Genomic DNA, 17,434 nt, shown 5'->3' on the forward strand with positions numbered 1-17,434 from the left:
CTTAAATCTCTGAGACTATTGTTTTGCATTGATAAATTTGTTGATGATTTACATCGTTTTTGCTGTGCAAGGAGTGAAACAAAAAGGTTTTGGACACCCTGCATAGTTCCTTTTTTACTTGCTTCTTTGTGTAAATCACTGAAACATTCTGTAACCGTGTTACGATTCCTGTAGGTCCAGATTTGTCAACGAGTTTATCTTTCTCTATCAAAGTTGCTAATAATTTTATCTCAATTCTGCACTTGGAGAAAAACATGAATTGAATAGAGAAATTCACTCCAAAGATGCAACTGAAATTTATTGTTAATATTTCAATTTGGAATGATAAGCATTTCAATCTTTTGCGTAGAAGATTCAACCAAAATCATGAATTTTCCTTTCTTTTCTTCGGGTGAATGCCCAGTGACTAGCTAAGTGGATACTTCTGTTAGCTGGAGCTTATAAAAGATGCCCGCCACCCAAATACGTGCACAAACTTGATAGTTTATTTGCAAATTCCACCTCATAAGGAAACTTTTAGAGAGTGAAAATTGGGGATTTATACCAGAAGCAGATATCCACACAAACACCCCAAATATGAAAAGTTCATGAAAGTCTAACTCCCGACCATGAGATTTGATGAGAGCTCCAACTATTGGACTCCCACATAATTCTCAAATTTGTCCCAATTATTTGCGCTGTTTGCTTTTTAAGTTGTCCCAATTAATTTGTGTACCCACTTCTTTGTCACTATTTTTTCATTTTCCAAAAAGCTTGCGAGACGGGGGAGCATCATATCAAGCTCAATATATTGACAACGGTGCTGGGTTTTGTAATTGGTTGATGTCAAAATGCAGGTGCGAAATTCTGCAAAACATTTGAAAACATGCATAGGAGTAGTAAACAGTTGATTTAAAGTAGAAGATATATAAGAATAAACAAAAGAACCCTGAACTAGCCAATTATTATGAGATAGAGGTATTTCCATGATGGAGTATATTACAGGGTATTGAATTTAATATGCTTCTGAAACTACCGGATGTGCATTTTTCTCCTACCACTACCAGAGAAACGGGGTAAAATCTAACGTGCATAAACAGACACTGAAACTACATGCAATTTTGTGAATTTATCAGAGATACAAACGATACAAAGGATCAAGCTATTATGCCGGTACTTCCTTTGGTGAGTGTGCTACTTCTTTAGGTGGGTGAGGTAAGTCCTTTGGAGGATGAGAATTCTTCCTCCTCAAGAGGTCACCAAACCTCCTTAACAGCGCTTTCCTCTTCCCTTGGGAGGTCCTATCAATCTCCATATCATCAAATTGTGCATCCTCATCAAAATTATCAAAATTAAGATTATCTTCACTACTGCAAGCTGATGCAGTTCTCCGGTGATAGGCGGATATATCCTTCACCGGGGATTGTACAAGGTCAAATATTGAACCCCCAAGGTCATCATCCTCCTCAGGATCCTCTTCAAAATCTTTCCCTGACTTACAAGTCATACTAGGAATGTGAGGCCAAAGTTGATTGAGATCAAAACTGAATGTATTACTCAATCTCCTGTATTCTTTCGGGTCCTTTTCTGTGTTTTCTGCTACATTTTCTTTCTTTGGCACCTTTTTCAGCTCTTTGCTATCCCTCTCCTTCTTCTGTTCTTTGTTTTCCTTTTTAGATCCTGATTTGATTACTCGCTTCATTTCCTTGATAGTATCATTTGCCTCGGCCTCATTAATACGAAGGCGCTCAGTTTCCTGAGCGAGAGTAACAAGGGCTTTATCCTTTTCAGTAAGGGAGTCCTTAAGATAAGAGTTCTCAGCTCTAGCAAGACTAGAGGCCTCTTTAGCCACATTAGCTTCATTCAGAGCTTGCTTAAGTATATCTCTTAACTTCTTATTCTCTTCCTTTGATTTTTCGCTAATATCTTCAGCCTCCCTCAGCGACTTTGCCAGGTTATTGCATTCCTCTTGGATAATAGTTTTCTCATCCTCAGTCTTCTTTATACACTTGACAAATTGCATTTCTCTTTCATTGAAAGACACAAGAGACTCCTCTGCCTCTAATCTTAGCCTGTCAACCGTGTTTTTCAGCCGATCATTCTCTTTCTTTGATTCCTTCAAGAGCCCTTCATATGTCTCTTCGGTACTCTTAACTAACTTCTTCAAATTGGCTGCTTCTTCTTTCACTACTTCAAGCTGCTGTTCTGTGGACGTGAGCTGTTCCTTAGCCAGGTTAGATTCTGAGGCTACTTCTTTTAAGGCTACTGCGAGGTCATCCATGGCCTTCTTGCTATTGTCTTCTGCTTCCATAGCCTGCTTCAACTCGTTCTTCAAAACATCAATCTCATCCAACAAATCTCTAGTTTCTAGTGACACAGGTTTATTGCCCTCATTACTACGAGTAGCATTTTCTTTGTGTACCATAACCTCTTCCTTAAGCCTCTCTATCTCTTCCTTTGCCTCTCTCTCTTTCCTTTCACTTTCCTCCACCAACTCTTGCATTTTCTCTTCAAGTGAATTGATTTGAAGCTTTGATTTCTCTAGCAAGATAGAGGACTGCTCAATCTGACTTGTTTGTTGAGCAAATGACTCGGACAGTTTTGCTTCGGCTTCTCTCCTTCTACCCACTTCAACTTCCAACTCTTCCACCTTTTTTCTGCTATCAGATAACGAGTCCTCTGTATCTGCTAAAGAGGATTTAAAACCACTTATCTCTTCTTTCACCGTCTGCAGTGAAGCTTCCTTTTCATTCAACATTATCTCCAGTTGCTTCAGCTTCTCAACCTCAGATCTCAGCGACTCAATGGTCTTTTCCTTCGTCTCTAGCTCTCTGTTCGAATCTTGAAGGGCTTCCTTCATGTCGTTTAACTCAGCATTATTCATCTGCTGCTTGATTTCTCTAACCTCATTAAAAGCGCGGTCTCTTTCCCTCTCCATAAAGCTCAATTGGGCCTTCACCTCATTGAGCTCCTCCTCGATGTCTTCATGCCTCGTCATCTGAGCCTGCATCTCTGAACCACTGACAATTTTATTCTTCGAAAGGATTGTAGAAAATCAACATTCTCTTAGAACTCAAGACAATATAAGCTCAAACTCAATAAGAGAAACAGAAAATATATTAACACGCCATGCAGTTAGAATATACCTGGGAGGATTGACCACCTTTGAGTTCTTGGCAAGTTTGGGATAAAGTTCCAACAACAAAAGGCTTCTCAATATTTTATTTTTCTCTTTATTTTATTCTAATATTAAATTGGAAAAGTCAATATAAAGAATATTGACGTAGTAAATTCAAATGGGGAGATGCAATATATCAATACTGAGAACACAAAATAATAACCCCCAATTGTAGCTCGAATCAAATTGAGTAGAGCCTGAGAAATGAACAAGCCCAAGCCACCACCCAGATTTTTTTTTTTTTTTTTTTTTTTTTTGGTTTTTTAGTCCTCGTTGAGAGGAGAATCAGATCGGTCAAAAGAGGGGGATAGAGGAATAAAGGATACATATTTAACAAGGTCATAATCTAAAATTTAGGAAAAATCTAAGGTAATATGAATCTTCTATATTAAGAAAACAAATGATAGGGATGAGAACAAATCTGGGAGGGCTTAAAATATAGAACACTGCTAAACAAAGAAATGATCTCCCACTTATAACCATTGAAAATATTAACCAAACATGGAGGCTTTACTTGCCATAAAAAAATTACCTCAAGATTAATACCAATTTAGGGAGATACTTAATATTAAGAATGAAGATTATATCATGCATGTGCTCCTTCACCACCCCGTCATGTGCACGACAAGTGCACGCTAGAGATCGGCTTTATGCCTTGGGGCGTTATGGTTGTGGCGACATTCTTCGTGCTCTCAAGTGCATGATATAAATTTTAAAAAAAAAAAAAAAAGAGGGGTTCAAAATTTTATTGGGCACCAATGATCATCACATAAAGATAATAGATTAAATCATGAGATAAAATTATATTCTAATTAACTTGAACGCAATGTTGCAAAAGTCTAAAAAGGAACTCACGTTGGAATGCATGAGATAACCATGAGCCTCCCTGACGGAATATGAAAATACTTGTAAACTGTAATCAGATTGCATTACTTTGACATACTTTAGATTGGACGAAAACCCATGTAAAATTAAATATTTGATCACATAATTAGAATTCAACAATTTGACATGGTCTCAAATCAGCATTGTACGACGGATGGGTATTTAAGAAAATAAAAGAAATGGATTAGTTAGTTAGTCGACTATGATGTCATGAGCTACTTGTCTTGTACTGCTTGTATTTGCATTCCCTTGAAATGTCAGCAGATCACGCCCACAATAATTCATAATTGATTAATTATTAATAAGAACTAAAATATGATTATGGATAACCGCAAAACTTCTAAAGATTTGAAATTGGGCCTTCATGGAACATACAAAGAATATCACACATTTATTAATTTTCAAGAGATGAAGACACAAAAAAATCCTTAAATAGTGCTTACCAGATTATATCTCCTAAGCTTCAAGTTCATATCCCTTCACGGAGTCGAATTTGATGATTCATCAGACGCCTGATTTGGCAGTCACCATGCTGAAAATGGTTGTCAGAGAATAGTGCTGAGTGTCAAAATAGCTCCTTTTAGCAGTCCATTACTCATTTTACCGTCTAATTTGTCAGTCACTGTGCCGAGTTTATATAAAGATCCAGCATTTTGATCAAATTACGGACATGTTATAACCAATTAAGATCACAGTTTTGACTACAGAAGTACCACTGTACCAGGACCCTTGGAGCAATCACTCTCAAAGTACTAGAGTAAAGGAGTGCTCAAAGATAACAGACTCTGCACTTTGTTAGGCCATATATCCATGTGGCTTGCCGAACCCGTGTCTAGCACATATAGAACATCTCAAATGCATGTGATACTTGGGTAAAGATCCTTGAAAAATATTAGGAAAACACAAAATTTGCTCGTCATACCCAGACAGTGTTGAACACTTCTGAGTTAGCACTTCTGGTCCTGGAGGGTCCTAATTTGGCACATAATTTTGATTTCGTCAATGCTCTCAGCAACAGAGAATCAGCTAACCTCAACTTGATGCACCCCCTTGTACGGAGCGTGTGATTTCTATAAAGCAAACATAAAAGTTCCTCAAGAAGCTGCAGATGCACCAATACAAGATTTCAACTGCTGATAGGGAACCAATGTTAATCCCTCACTCGCATTTTCGCCATCCAAAATTATCTATTAATATGTTCCACGAGTCCCATGAAAGCTATAACAGACATCAACCAATTCTTTGAACAACATTATAGATAGACTTCAGCATGCCTTATACGTAGTAGATTGCTTTTTTCCACATTTATGAAAGGGAAAACTAGCCAAAACAGGTAACTTCCGAAAGCAAGTCCGCAACATCTTCTGCAGTCTTTAAATGAAAGCTGAATTGCTTTAGATTTGACAAAATTTTATCAATCTCTGGATGAGAAACACCCCAACCCACAAAAATGTGCACTTCATCACCAAGTTCTATCCAGCTATATGCACTCTGCTTCTTAACACCCTGCTCTTTCATTGAACACCTTACCTTGGCAACCTCCTTCCACATACCACATCTAGCATATATATTTGATAACATCACATAAGCCCCGGAATTGTGAGGATCCAACTCCAATATTTTCTTTGCAGCTAACTCCCCAAGTTCTGCATTCAAGTAAACATGGCAAGCTGCAAGAAGAGCTCCCCATATACCACAATCTCCTCCAATTGGCATTTCTAGAATAATTTCGTAGGCTTTCTCCAATTGGCCCTTTCTACATAATATATCAACCAAACAGGCATAATGTTCAGACCTGGGAGAGATTCCATATTCCTTCACCATTGACTCAAACCAAGCCATACTATCGTTTATTTTGCCACTATGACCACAAGCAGACAGCATACAAAGAAACGTTATTCCATCAGGAGCGAAGCCATTTGCACGCATCTCATTGAAGAGTGCGCAGGTTTTCTCATAGAGACCATGCTGTGCAAATCCAGCAATAATGGTATTCCACGAAACAACATCCGGACTGCAAATTTCCGTAAAAGCCAATTTTGAATCCACAACACCACCACACTTGCTGTACATGGACAACAAGGCATTGCAAACAGATAGGTTTAACCCAAATCCAGACTTGACAGCGAGCGAGTGAGTTTGCCTACCTTCTTTTAAGGATGTCAGAAAGGAGCAAGCTGTCAGGATAGATACGAAGGTTGCCTTATCAGGTTGAACACCAAGTCTAAACATCTCCGAGAATAACTTCAGAGCATCCTCTCCATTTCCATTTTGAGTATAGCCTTCAGTGAAGATAAAAGTTTCTGTGATCAGTTATCAGCACCTTAAAATGCCAAGAAATTCACTTGAAAAACTCAAAGGTAACAAGACATTTCTTTCGATACCAGCAGTTTGCAGAAGGTTTAGATTGTCTATAAACAGGACAAGTTAATTATATAGAGGTTAACTCAAGTCCAAATATGAATACAAACAAACAAGCAACAAAGAGTCCAAGCTGCAGTTGAATATAGTAAAGGCAGATTGCATACCTGTGATCAAAGCATTCCAAGCAACATGATCTTTTTGCGAAAGCTGATCAAACAAAACCCTGGCGTCCTCCATCTTTCCCTCTTTACAATATCCTGTGACCATTGCAGTCGTTGCAACAATGCTCTTATTTGGCATCTGCTCAAACAAATCCCGAGCTTCTAAAAACATTGCATTCTCAACATACCCACTGATCATCACAGTCCAAGTAACACTATTCTTTTGAGGAATTTGATCAAACAAATCCCTTGCTTCTCCAACCATCCCTTTCTGAAGATACCCATCAAGCATAGACGTAAACGATACGACATTCCTGTATGGCATCTTCCTAAATAGCCGAATTGCCTCCTCTACCTTACCATACTTCACAAAACCTGATATCATTGCATTCCATGAAGCCACATTTTTTTTGGGTATCATGCCAAAATACTGAAACCCCTCATCAATCATATCATTTTCAATGCAACCTGCTACCATAGAATTCCAAGACACAACATTTCGTTCTGGCATTGACTCAAAAACTTTCTTTGATTCAGGAAAAAAACCATTTTGCCAGTACCCAGTAAGGAGAGCATTCCAGGTGACAATATCTCTGGTAGGCATTTTATCGAACAGTTGGCGGGCAGCCTCAATGTTCCCTGCTCTGAAAAGAGCGGTAATCTTGGTATTACAATCATAGACATGTTGAGTTGAATACAAGTTACGTTGGTGCAGCGTATGACGAAGGCACGAGACTAGCCGGATTAAGCACTGCATTGCGCTAATAGAAGGTTGTCCAAAAGTGGCAGAAAAGCAAGCATTTCATAGCATTTAGCAACAAAAATGATGGGTTGATTGAACCAGCATTTCATAGCATTTAGTAAGAATATTAGAATAGTGTTTTCTGAGTCCCTGTAACTCTATATCAATTCTAGCGTTCATTTCTAATACTTCCCCCCTACCAATAAGGAGTTAAGGACTGGTTTTTTGTGTTAGGAAAATTTGGTTTCAATAACCTTTCTACTCTTCTTATTTCTTAAGGAACTAATTTTTTGTGGATCTAACTTTTCTTCCATGCTTTCAAATAATTTATGTTACCTACAAACCAAAAGCCGTCCAATAATCTGTGAACTTATTCAATTGAAATATGAGGAATTTGTTACTGATTAGGTTCTTAAATTTTAGCGCGTCTCGAGTAAAATCGACTTATACAAAACATTATTGTAAGACTTTTTTTAAAAAAATAAAAAGCTAAATGAAGTCTCAAAGGCTGCATATAAAAAGCTAAAATGGAAAAAAAAAAAAAAAAAAAAAAAAAAAAAAAACAAGCATTAACCAATCATTTCTTACATAAATTAATGTAAACTTTTGTCATAAGTTTACAAATAATTTCCACTTTAAGCAACGTATTTATATTTTATATGCAATCCTAAGGACTACATATAGCATAATCATAAAAGACAACGATGAAGCGTATAATATGATATAATAATATGATTATGATTTATGACTATGACTATACTTCATCTAAGATTACGCTTATGATTACGGTTACGATTATGCAATGTTACTATGATATGCGAAAGAAACGGAACATGATAGAGTTAAGTAAGAAAGTATTATGTTGTGTCGGGTCATGCACATACCTTCTGGCGGCAACGCCACCTTTTGATGGGGGACAACGTCCTCGGTGGCACCCGCACTATGGCATTATATGTCACCTCCCGATGGGGGATAACGTCATGATAATGATTTATGATATCCTGTATTATTCAAACTATATGTTTTATTAATTTCTGATGATATATAAATGTGTCTTCTACTTTAATATGAAAGAACTATGATGATGTAACGACTCTGCTATGATTTCTGAAAGAACTTAAAAGTCATGGAACATGATGAATAATGTAAATGATGCTACGCTGTTATGATGTGGTTATGAACGAGGTGAACATATTGGTTACGTGAGAGTCATAGACACTAAAGCATGTGTTAAGAATGTTTTATGGGTTAGTACTCAGTGTTGTGATGATGTGTCTGTCTATGTTTTGTTTTATCACAATTATAGCATGTCACTTGGTGGGTGGCAGTGTTGCAATAGTTTCAGGTTGAGGTTCTGGAGCATTGTTCCCAAGATAAAAGCAGTTACGTGCTAAGAGTTCGGTTATGATTGTTTTACGTTTCTTTTGAGGCGATGACGTCCCACATTGTAATAATTAGTCTTAATAGTTTAAACTTTATTTTTGTTCTCTGGATGAGCGGCAGTGCTCTTGATTCACTTTGGTTGTTGCTCCGCGAAAGCGTTGAGTTTTGGATTTATAATTTTTTTTAAATTGTAACAGGTTTTCTAAACATTTTTCAATTTTATGTTGTCCAATTTACAAAGGAAACTTTGTTGTAGTTTCTAAAAAATGTTTTTCAATTATTATGGTGTTTCTTTAATAAGTGGAGAATCAGAGTAAAGTCAATAAATAATAAAGTTAATTGTCACCTTGTATTTTCCCTAAACGGAAAGTACGGCGGTAACACATCGACTAAGCTAAGTCTTCCGCTGCTTATCTTAATTAATTAACCTAATAAGGATGTATGAAAGTCGCGCCGTTACAAATTGTGTCTTGAATATCGTCAAAAGAGTTATCACAGGCCCGCCCGGTCAGGTCGGGCAGGTTCTCCAGACCGGGCGAGGTTGATCGTCTCAGCATAGGGGTAAAATCAAGGAGCCCAATCGGGCATGGTCATCAAATTACGACCAGGCGACCAGCGCCCGATCGGGCCCGAGACGAATCATGGGTTGGAAGAAAATGAACGCTCGACCCGATCGGGTGGTGGGATTTTGGACGCGGAGACACCTTTTTCGAGTTGGCTTATAATATATTTTTAACCAAATTTGTTTTAAGTCGTCATTAATGTATTATACACATCTGTAATCTAGATTTCCTCAAGATCAATAAACACAATCACTTTCTCTGCTCGTGGATGTAGCCAACACACCGTTGGTGAACTACATAAATCTGTGTATTCTTCATTGCTATTCTGCATTCAATATTTGTTATATCACATCCGTTATAACAAAGGAGAAGCAAGTTAAGGGTGAGTTCACTACGGTACGTAACAAAGACACCCTTTTATGGCTTTTGTAGAGAAGTCAGACCATTCGAGGCATTACGATTTGGAGGCATCAATGTTAGATATGGGTGGCTTTTTGTGTTCCACCTCCTAGGAACTCGAGTCAGACATTTGTGCCTACCCCTGACAAGAGGCAGCATTCATGCGAAAAATATCTTAAATGTGCAGAAATGTCATTGCCTCGTAATGTCGAATGTGGCACTTTCATAGCCCACTACTCAACTATCTACTCCACCATCCGTTTCACCATTTGCTCCACCATTTGGAGTACAGCCTCAAAACAGACACGTACCCGTTGACCCGACCCGACATATCTGTGACGAGACCCGTTTCTCCACCCTAAAAATAATGACCTGAAATAGAACTGAAAGTCGAAATAACCCGACTCGAAGGAAATAGACTTGAATATGACCTGAACCCGAATATAAATACCTGACCCGAAGTGACCCGACAAATGATGACCTGAACCCGAACCCGACCCGAGAAGTCGTCATATTAGTTACTTTTAAAACAAATTTAAGGAAAAATGTGTCATAAAATACTATATATGATTTAGCCACTATCCATAATTGTTTAACTTACTTTCATTAGTCTTATATGTGTTTTATTTATTTTGCGAGATTGAAAATTGACTTCATCCAATTGGACTTAACCCGACCCAATCCAACCCAAAATCTCCTGCACCCGAGATAGACTCATACCTGACCTGAACACAAAGTTATCCCTATTATAATCAGACCCATTATGAACTGACCCGCACCCGACCTATATGACTTGTTTGCCACCTCTTAATGAGCCACCATAAGTCGAGCTTTCACTAAACCGATTCTGAAACGTTTGCGAACAGACCAGACTGATTATCACCCATACACTAGAAACCAAATGCCTTGCAGCTAGTGCAATTCTCTGTGGTATAAAAATTGCATTGGAGTTTAGGTTTTGAAAATGCTTGTGGAATGTAACTCATGGGATTAAAAGGCCTTAATATTTTCATTTACTTCTTTTTTTTTTTTTTTTTTTGAGGGGAAAAGCAGTCGATCATTACTCCATTGATAAAGAATCCATCAAAACATAAGGAGCCACCTCCAAAGGTGAGTGGTTCTCCCAAACTTGTTCAAACCCAAAAGGAATGAGCTTCGCTAAATTATGAGCTACACAATTACCGTCTCGTTTAACATGAGACCAACTAATGGAGTTAAAATCGACACTAGAAGAGAGAATACTATGAAGCACAAGATCAAGATCCGAGAGAAAAATAGCATGCTTAGATAGCCGGGAGATCACCGTTTGACAGTCCGATTCAACAATAATATCTTTTAAACCATACCGCTTGCCCAACCGCAAGGCCATATCAATCGCCTTTGCCTCCGCCACTTCAACCGACCAATGCGCCGCCCGAATTCGACGAGAAGCAGCAAAAATGACGTGCCCATTCGAGTCTCGAGCAACAGTGCCGAGGCCAACCCAACCTTCAGTAGCCATAGAAGCATCAACATTTAGTTTGATCACATTCAAAGGGGGGGGCAACCCAAACACTTGAGCTCCTCACCATAGGCTGCGATGGGGCATGATAAATCTTTTGTGCATATGCAGCGTGATCTTCAACCCAGCAAGCAACCCGAGCAAGCAACACATTGTGGGGGGTTAGTTTGTTGCTAAAGATTAATGAGTTCCGATCGCCCCATATACACCAGGCCATGAATGCACCTTTAATCCGCATCTTACTGTCCACTTCACGCCATCTAAGCAGAATGTCACACATCGACCCATCCAACGACCAACTCCGTAGCTCGTCACAACCACAATCCTTCCAGAGATCCATAATATGAGGACAGGAGAAGATAGCGTGAACCTGAGATTCAGTTCCACCACATCCACGTGGGCATGGGCTTTCATCAACCATATGTCGGGTTTTGAGAAGGTCTCGAACTGGGAGGGTATTAGAACACATGCGCCATAAAAAATTCCTTACTTTTGGGCTCACTTCCATGCTCCATAAATCAACCCATGCTTGATGAAAATTATCAAGATTCCCACCCTTGCCAATCATATATGCAGTTTTAACGGAGTAGCAAGCATCCTTTGTGAAGGCCCACGTGATTTCATCCTTATCAATAAGAGAACTCAAAGGGGTGCTAAGAATGCATTTCACATCCCTTTCATTGAAAGATGATTCAATCATTTACTTCTTAATAACATGTTAATTGATACTAATTTTACTTCTATCTCTTCATCTTTTTTAGTATAAATAATACTCCCTCCGTTTTTTTTAGATGTAACATTGGACTTTTCACATTTGCCGAGGCACAACTTTGACCGATAATATCTCCAATTGTATAAAAGTAAAAATTGTAAAAAATATATATTTGAAAGGTGTATACCGTGACGAATCAAACAAAATCCCACATGACTATATTTTTTCTTATGTATAAATAACAATTAGTGGACAAAGTCAATATAGCATCTATTAAGTTTGCCAGGTTTTCTTGAACTACAGAGAATTCCACGTTAATCCAATGTAATATCGAATCTGCTCAGGATACTGCTTGCCGCAATATCGATAACTACAGTAGCAAATGATTAACTCCAATAAACCCTTTGAACAAAAATTCCCTTCCGCTAACCTGTTAAGTAGCAATGAAGTACCGCATTACACGTTTATAACTCAACCAACACAAGAACATCTATTCAATTAAAGTGTTTGACAGGTTCTCTTAAACTACAGAGAATTCCACCTCCACGTTATTCCAATGGAATATCGAATTTGCTCAAGCCATTACTTGCCGCAATATCAAAGACCACAGAAGCAAATTATTGAACTCGAATAAACCCATAAGAATCAAGTATCAAATTAAGTTCAACACAAATTAAACTGAATATATATCAACTACATTTGATGAATGTTCCACACAAAATCAGTATGACATCCACAAAAACGGAAATCAACATAAACAACCATACCCAAAATATATCAGAATTGAGTTCCTTTCATCTCAAAAACACCACCAATGCAACTTTAACTACACAATCAGCCTGAATACCATCATCCCCAACAAAAAACAACCCCTATTAGTCCTGAATTAAACCTAAACAAAAACATCAAACTACTAATATTATAGTTGTTGTAATAACAATAACAAACGACCATCAACTTAATAACTTAAGCACGTTCACCCCTGATTCTGCGAGCAAGCTGAATATCCTTAGGCATAATGGTGACACGCTTGGCGTGGATGGCGCAAAGGTTAGTGTCCTCAAAAAGACCCACAAGGTAAGCCTCAGCAGCCTCTTGAAGGGCCAACACAGCGTGGCTCTGGAAACGGAGATCGGTCTTGAAGTCCTGAGCAATTTCACGAACTAACCTCTGGAATGGCAGCTTTCGGATCAGGAGCTCTGTGCTCTTCTGGTACTTCCTAATTTCACGAAGTGCCACGGTTCCAGGACGGTAACGGTGAGGCTTCTTCACTCCTCCAGTAGTTGGGGCAGACTTACGAGCAGCCTACAATAACCAAATTCACTCACAAGTTAGACAAATTGGAAACAATTGGGTATTTCGACGAGCCGAAGAGATAATGAAATTGATTGATTCAAACCTTGGTAGCAAGCTGCTTCCTGGGAGCCTTTCCTCCAGTACTCTTACGGGCGGTTTGCTTGGTACGGGCCATCTGGAACAAACACAAAACATTAATCTCACAATTATTCAAATCAAATCAACAAATTGAAATCAATACATAAAATAAATCCCAAAGTACTCACTTCATTGGAATTCTATCAAACCCTAATCACGTAAAAACCGTTTTTTAATACAGAAACGACATTCTCAACCACATAGAATTTGTTTCAGGAGCGAAGAAAACCCTAATTTGTAACAATTTGGCGATTGTGCCGGAAAAACAAAATCGAAATGGATGCAAAATAATTACTTTCAAAGAATTAAATTGTTCCGATTTAAAACTCAATCTCAACTTTTCAAAGAGTAGAAATTTAAAAAAAAAAAACATTAAGGTTAGATTACATGAAGATTTGCTTCAGAAATTTAAAAAAAAAACCCTAACTTTCTAAGCAATCAAGATTCATAAACATCAAGAGAAATCAACAAAAGAGAGAGACAAATCGATCGCATTCAAATTCACGACTAAAAACCCTAATTTTAACTTTCCAGATTTGAAAAAAAAAACACAGATTTCATATGTAAACTAAATCGCAAAAGAAACATTCAAAGACGATTAAAAAAAAAAACTAATTCACAAACCAATGGTACCAAATCAAACATTGAAAACTAAATCTACCAATTAAAAGCGAGGTAAAATCATAATAATGAAGAGATCGGAAGAAAAGTACCTGGACAAAACTTGTTCACTTCAACTTCTTCTATAAATTAAAACTCTTATTTCTCTCTCTAACTTTTTCTCTCTTGTTGAAGACAAATAGCAGAAGTTTGAAAAAGCTGGGAATGAGGAGGATTATATATGTTGAAGGAGTCGGCTAAGGATGTGGAAATCGAACGGCTAATATTAGTAATCCGTGTGCTCTTGCAGTTGGAGGATCTAACGGTGTTTAATATCAATAGTTGTGTTTTCTCTATTGAAGTATACGGCTCAGATTTTATGTACGGATTTACTTTGGATTAAGGGGGGTTAATCTTTTGTTTCCTATTGGTTGACAAATTCTAAGCAACACGTTTTTGAGGTTTTTTTAGTAAATCTCTTATGGTTGGTTAGGTGAACGGGTTATTGATTGTAATTTGTATTGACGAATATACCCTTATATGATGTAGGTTATTACTTTAGAATTTTATTATCTTTTAGCCGGTTAATGGAAGCATTGGTTTTTGGTTGCGGGAAATTAGGAGTTTAAGTTTGGAAATCAGTTATCGATTAGTTTGGGTCCAATGTGAATATTTAGATTACTAAACTTGTATAAAACTTTCGATCGTGCTTGGGTAGAGGTTAATTGTAAATTGACTTGACAAAATCTCCTAATATTGACATCTTGGGGTGGAGACATGTATAAATTGAACTAATAACAAGTACAAATTAGCTCATTAAATTTTTTTTGTTTTTAATCTATATGAGCTACGAAGGCAGTACAAAGAAGGAGAAGGGGGATTCGGACCTGTGAGGCTTGACCTATCAATCACAGCACTTCAATACAAATTAGTTCGCTAATGATAGTATTTATATTATTGTTCACATTTTATAACTTTATTTTCATCTAAACCAACTTACCTTAGATATATAATTTTTTTGTTTTTTTTTGAGGGGAAGATATATAATATTTAGATTGGGTAAACTCCCCTAATTTCCATTCATAAATATATATATAGGATACAATCTAATAATAGTTCTAACAATTTCTAGGAAACCTATCTAAATTAGAAATCTATCTATACAAACCACATCTAGAGACAAAATATTTTATATTCTATCAATGATCGAATTTATTAATGAAATACAACAAAATGTATTCTAACACCTAATATATGATAGTTGATAGCTAATATGACATCTAACATATACTTATGCAGCTAACAGCTACCACAATCCTTAATCTTAAGTTTGGTTATTCGAGAGATAAATAGCATACGGTAGACCTTTCCCATAGTCCTAGATAGTAAGATATATTCTCTACACCTTCTTTTGTTTTTGCAAAAATAAAAAAGTTAATAAAAAAACCTAAAAAATAAGAAAAGTTAAGGAAAACTAAGAAAAGTTCAAGAAAAATAAGAAACATTTAGGAAAAAAAAAATAAGAAATCTTCAAAATGTTCAGGAAAAAAATAAGAAAAGTTCATAAAAGTTTCAAAAAAAAATAAAATAACATAATCAAATATAAGGTGAAAAAACATACCCAAGGTATTAGGTGATGTGGGTCAATAATGTGATCAACAATGAGGTATGCATGCTGTATATCACGCCTACATAAGAATATGTTTTTTTTCATCTTATTTTTGCCTATTTGCTTTGAAGAAAAAGAAGAAAGTTTTAGAAAAAAGAACATGAAAAGTAAAGAGGAAAGTTTAGAAAAATAAAATTTAAAAAGTTCAAAAAAAGCTAAAAGAACATGCTCTAGATCAACAACCCAGAGATTCAAATCGCATCTGTAACCATGAACCACAAAATGGTTCATGAGGATGACCCCCCCTTTTTCCCTTAATCGTGAACCATGAACAAAACTATAGCGATAGGTGTCAAGACCTTAAAATATTAGAAAAGCCGGATACACCCGCAAAACAGGTTTAGCAGGATAATTTGAAGAAGAAATTCCTCCAGGACGCGTCAGTTTGAAGGTTTTCCAAGCAAAAACAAAATTTAAAATCTGCAACTTTGATGTGTGTCAGAGAGTTGACGCGGACCAACTAGAGCGCAAGTGCACGACAAGTGTATTAGTCCTTAGATATCTGATGTCATAGATTTGGAAATAAGTTTCTTATCATTCAATAAGCATCTTGTATATCATAAAAATTGGGGACAATACAATCCTTCTACTATCTCTCTTGAATCTGACTCAATTGATAGTGCTTTGCTTGATTCGTAGTTGTATTTGATGGCGTTTAGAGCATTCTTATTAATGAACCCAAAAAAATGGTGCATCCTTCTCTCTCCTCTTTTCTCTCTCCTCCACATCATTCTCACAAACCATTTACAATTTTACTCTTAACCATGAACTCAAAAATAATGGTTCATCACTATTTCTCATTTTACTATCCTTTCCTTGGAGCCTCCATCTTCAGACCTTGTTCTCTTTCCACTACTTACAGAACCAACAGAATTAGACATTTGAGGCGTATTCGATGGATGTCCACGTGTTATCTTGTAACAAGGGTCACTTAATATGGAACGGTACTTATCGAACTTCCTTATCAAAATCCATTCATCATAGAAGTGAAATTTACCTCCCGTGCTTTTAAATATCTTATGAGTTTCAGAGATCACATCATCATCATTTTGGCCACTCCTCTTTCTTGCCTCTGCCTTGTCATACCATGCACACCACTTTTGCACCGCTTCAAACATTCTGAACCATTGGCCCTTCATACTGCCCATAGTGCGGAATTGAATTTCATGAGGGTTGGCTTCTCTAGCTGCCTCAAATTTTTCCATCACTCTCCCCCAAAATGCACCCTTTTTCTGCTGCGTTCCAACAATGCTGTCTACACTTGTATTCATGAATGCTGAAACTAGTGCTTCTTTTTCAGCTTTCCACCAAATTTTTTTCTCAATGGGTTCTTGGTTGGTTGAAATTGTGTTGGTTCAGACAAAAGTTGAGTGAAGGTTTGTTGCGTGCATGGAACTTCAAATTCACCATCATCTTCTTCATTATCATTATCATCATCGTAATCTTGACTTTGTATGTAATTTTGTGGGTTATGGGAACTCTCAGGGGTGGAATTATATTGGGAATTTTGTTGTTGCTGGCGATAATTTTGGGGATCAATTTGAGAATAGTTTTGAGTTGAATATTGTGGGTAATTTGGGGGATTTTGCTGATAATTATGCGGATTTTGTGGGTAATTAGGGGGATTTTGCTGATAATTATGTGGATTTTGCTGATAATTATCCGAATTTTGTGGGTAATTAGTGGGATTTTGGGGGTAATTATTAAGATTTTGTTGGTAACTGATGGGGTTTTGGTTTGTATTTTGTTGTGGATTTGTTAGACGATTTTTGCGTCTTCTACCAGGATTAGGTACATAATTAGGATAATTAGAATCCATAATTATGAAAAAAAAATTCTGAAAGATTGTAAGTTAAAGCAAAAT

At 37.0% G+C, this 17,434-nt stretch overlaps 4 protein-coding genes across 8 annotated transcripts; all 4 read right to left on the reverse strand.

Annotated features, from left to right (window-relative positions):
* Positions 1-886: 886 nt before the first annotated feature.
* Positions 887-5,330, reverse strand: LOC104896027 (putative WEB family protein At1g65010, chloroplastic). 5 transcript variants are annotated; one of them, XM_010682699.4, is made up of 2 exons: positions 4,486-5,330; positions 887-2,983 (listed from the first exon to the last, which is right to left on the reverse strand). In XM_010682699.4, the coding sequence occupies exons 1-2, from the start codon at positions 4,513-4,515 to the stop codon at positions 1,145-1,147; spliced, it is 1,869 nt and encodes a 622-aa protein (XP_010681001.2). In that variant the 5' UTR covers positions 4,516-5,330; the 3' UTR covers positions 887-1,144. The 5 variants fall into 5 exon arrangements, with proteins under 5 accessions (XP_010681001.2, XP_010681002.2, XP_010681005.2 ...); XM_010682700.4 differs by having other exon boundaries at positions 887-2,991; positions 4,486-5,329; XM_010682703.4 differs by lacking the exon at positions 4,486-5,330 and adding an exon at positions 4,013-4,440 and having other exon boundaries at positions 887-2,991.
* Positions 5,331-5,359: 29 nt separating this feature from the next.
* Positions 5,360-7,838, reverse strand: LOC104896026 (pentatricopeptide repeat-containing protein At4g02750). The gene is made up of 2 exons (XM_010682698.4): positions 6,571-7,838; positions 5,360-6,324 (listed from the first exon to the last, which is right to left on the reverse strand). The coding sequence occupies exons 1-2, from the start codon at positions 7,322-7,324 to the stop codon at positions 5,363-5,365; spliced, it is 1,716 nt and encodes a 571-aa protein (XP_010681000.2). The 5' UTR covers positions 7,325-7,838; the 3' UTR covers positions 5,360-5,362.
* A 4,691-nt stretch (positions 7,839-12,529) lies between these two features.
* On the reverse strand, positions 12,530-14,170 carry LOC104896028 (histone H3.3). The gene is made up of 3 exons (XM_010682705.4): positions 14,015-14,170; positions 13,267-13,338; positions 12,530-13,172 (listed from the first exon to the last, which is right to left on the reverse strand). Exons 2-3 carry the CDS (start codon positions 13,336-13,338, stop codon positions 12,834-12,836), a joined length of 411 nt encoding a protein of 136 aa, XP_010681007.1. The 5' UTR covers positions 14,015-14,170; the 3' UTR covers positions 12,530-12,833.
* Positions 14,171-16,367: 2,197 nt separating this feature from the next.
* LOC125494345 (uncharacterized) lies at positions 16,368-16,841 on the reverse strand. The gene has a single exon (XM_048637908.1). It carries the CDS (start codon positions 16,839-16,841, stop codon positions 16,368-16,370), a length of 474 nt encoding a protein of 157 aa, XP_048493865.1.
* Between the last annotated feature and the right edge of the window lie 593 nt (positions 16,842-17,434).

Source organism: Beta vulgaris, chromosome 6 (genome assembly GCF_026745355.1).
Source record: "Beta vulgaris subsp. vulgaris cultivar EL10 chromosome 6, EL10.2, whole genome shotgun sequence".
Taxonomy (NCBI): domain Eukaryota; kingdom Viridiplantae; phylum Streptophyta; class Magnoliopsida; order Caryophyllales; family Amaranthaceae; genus Beta; species Beta vulgaris.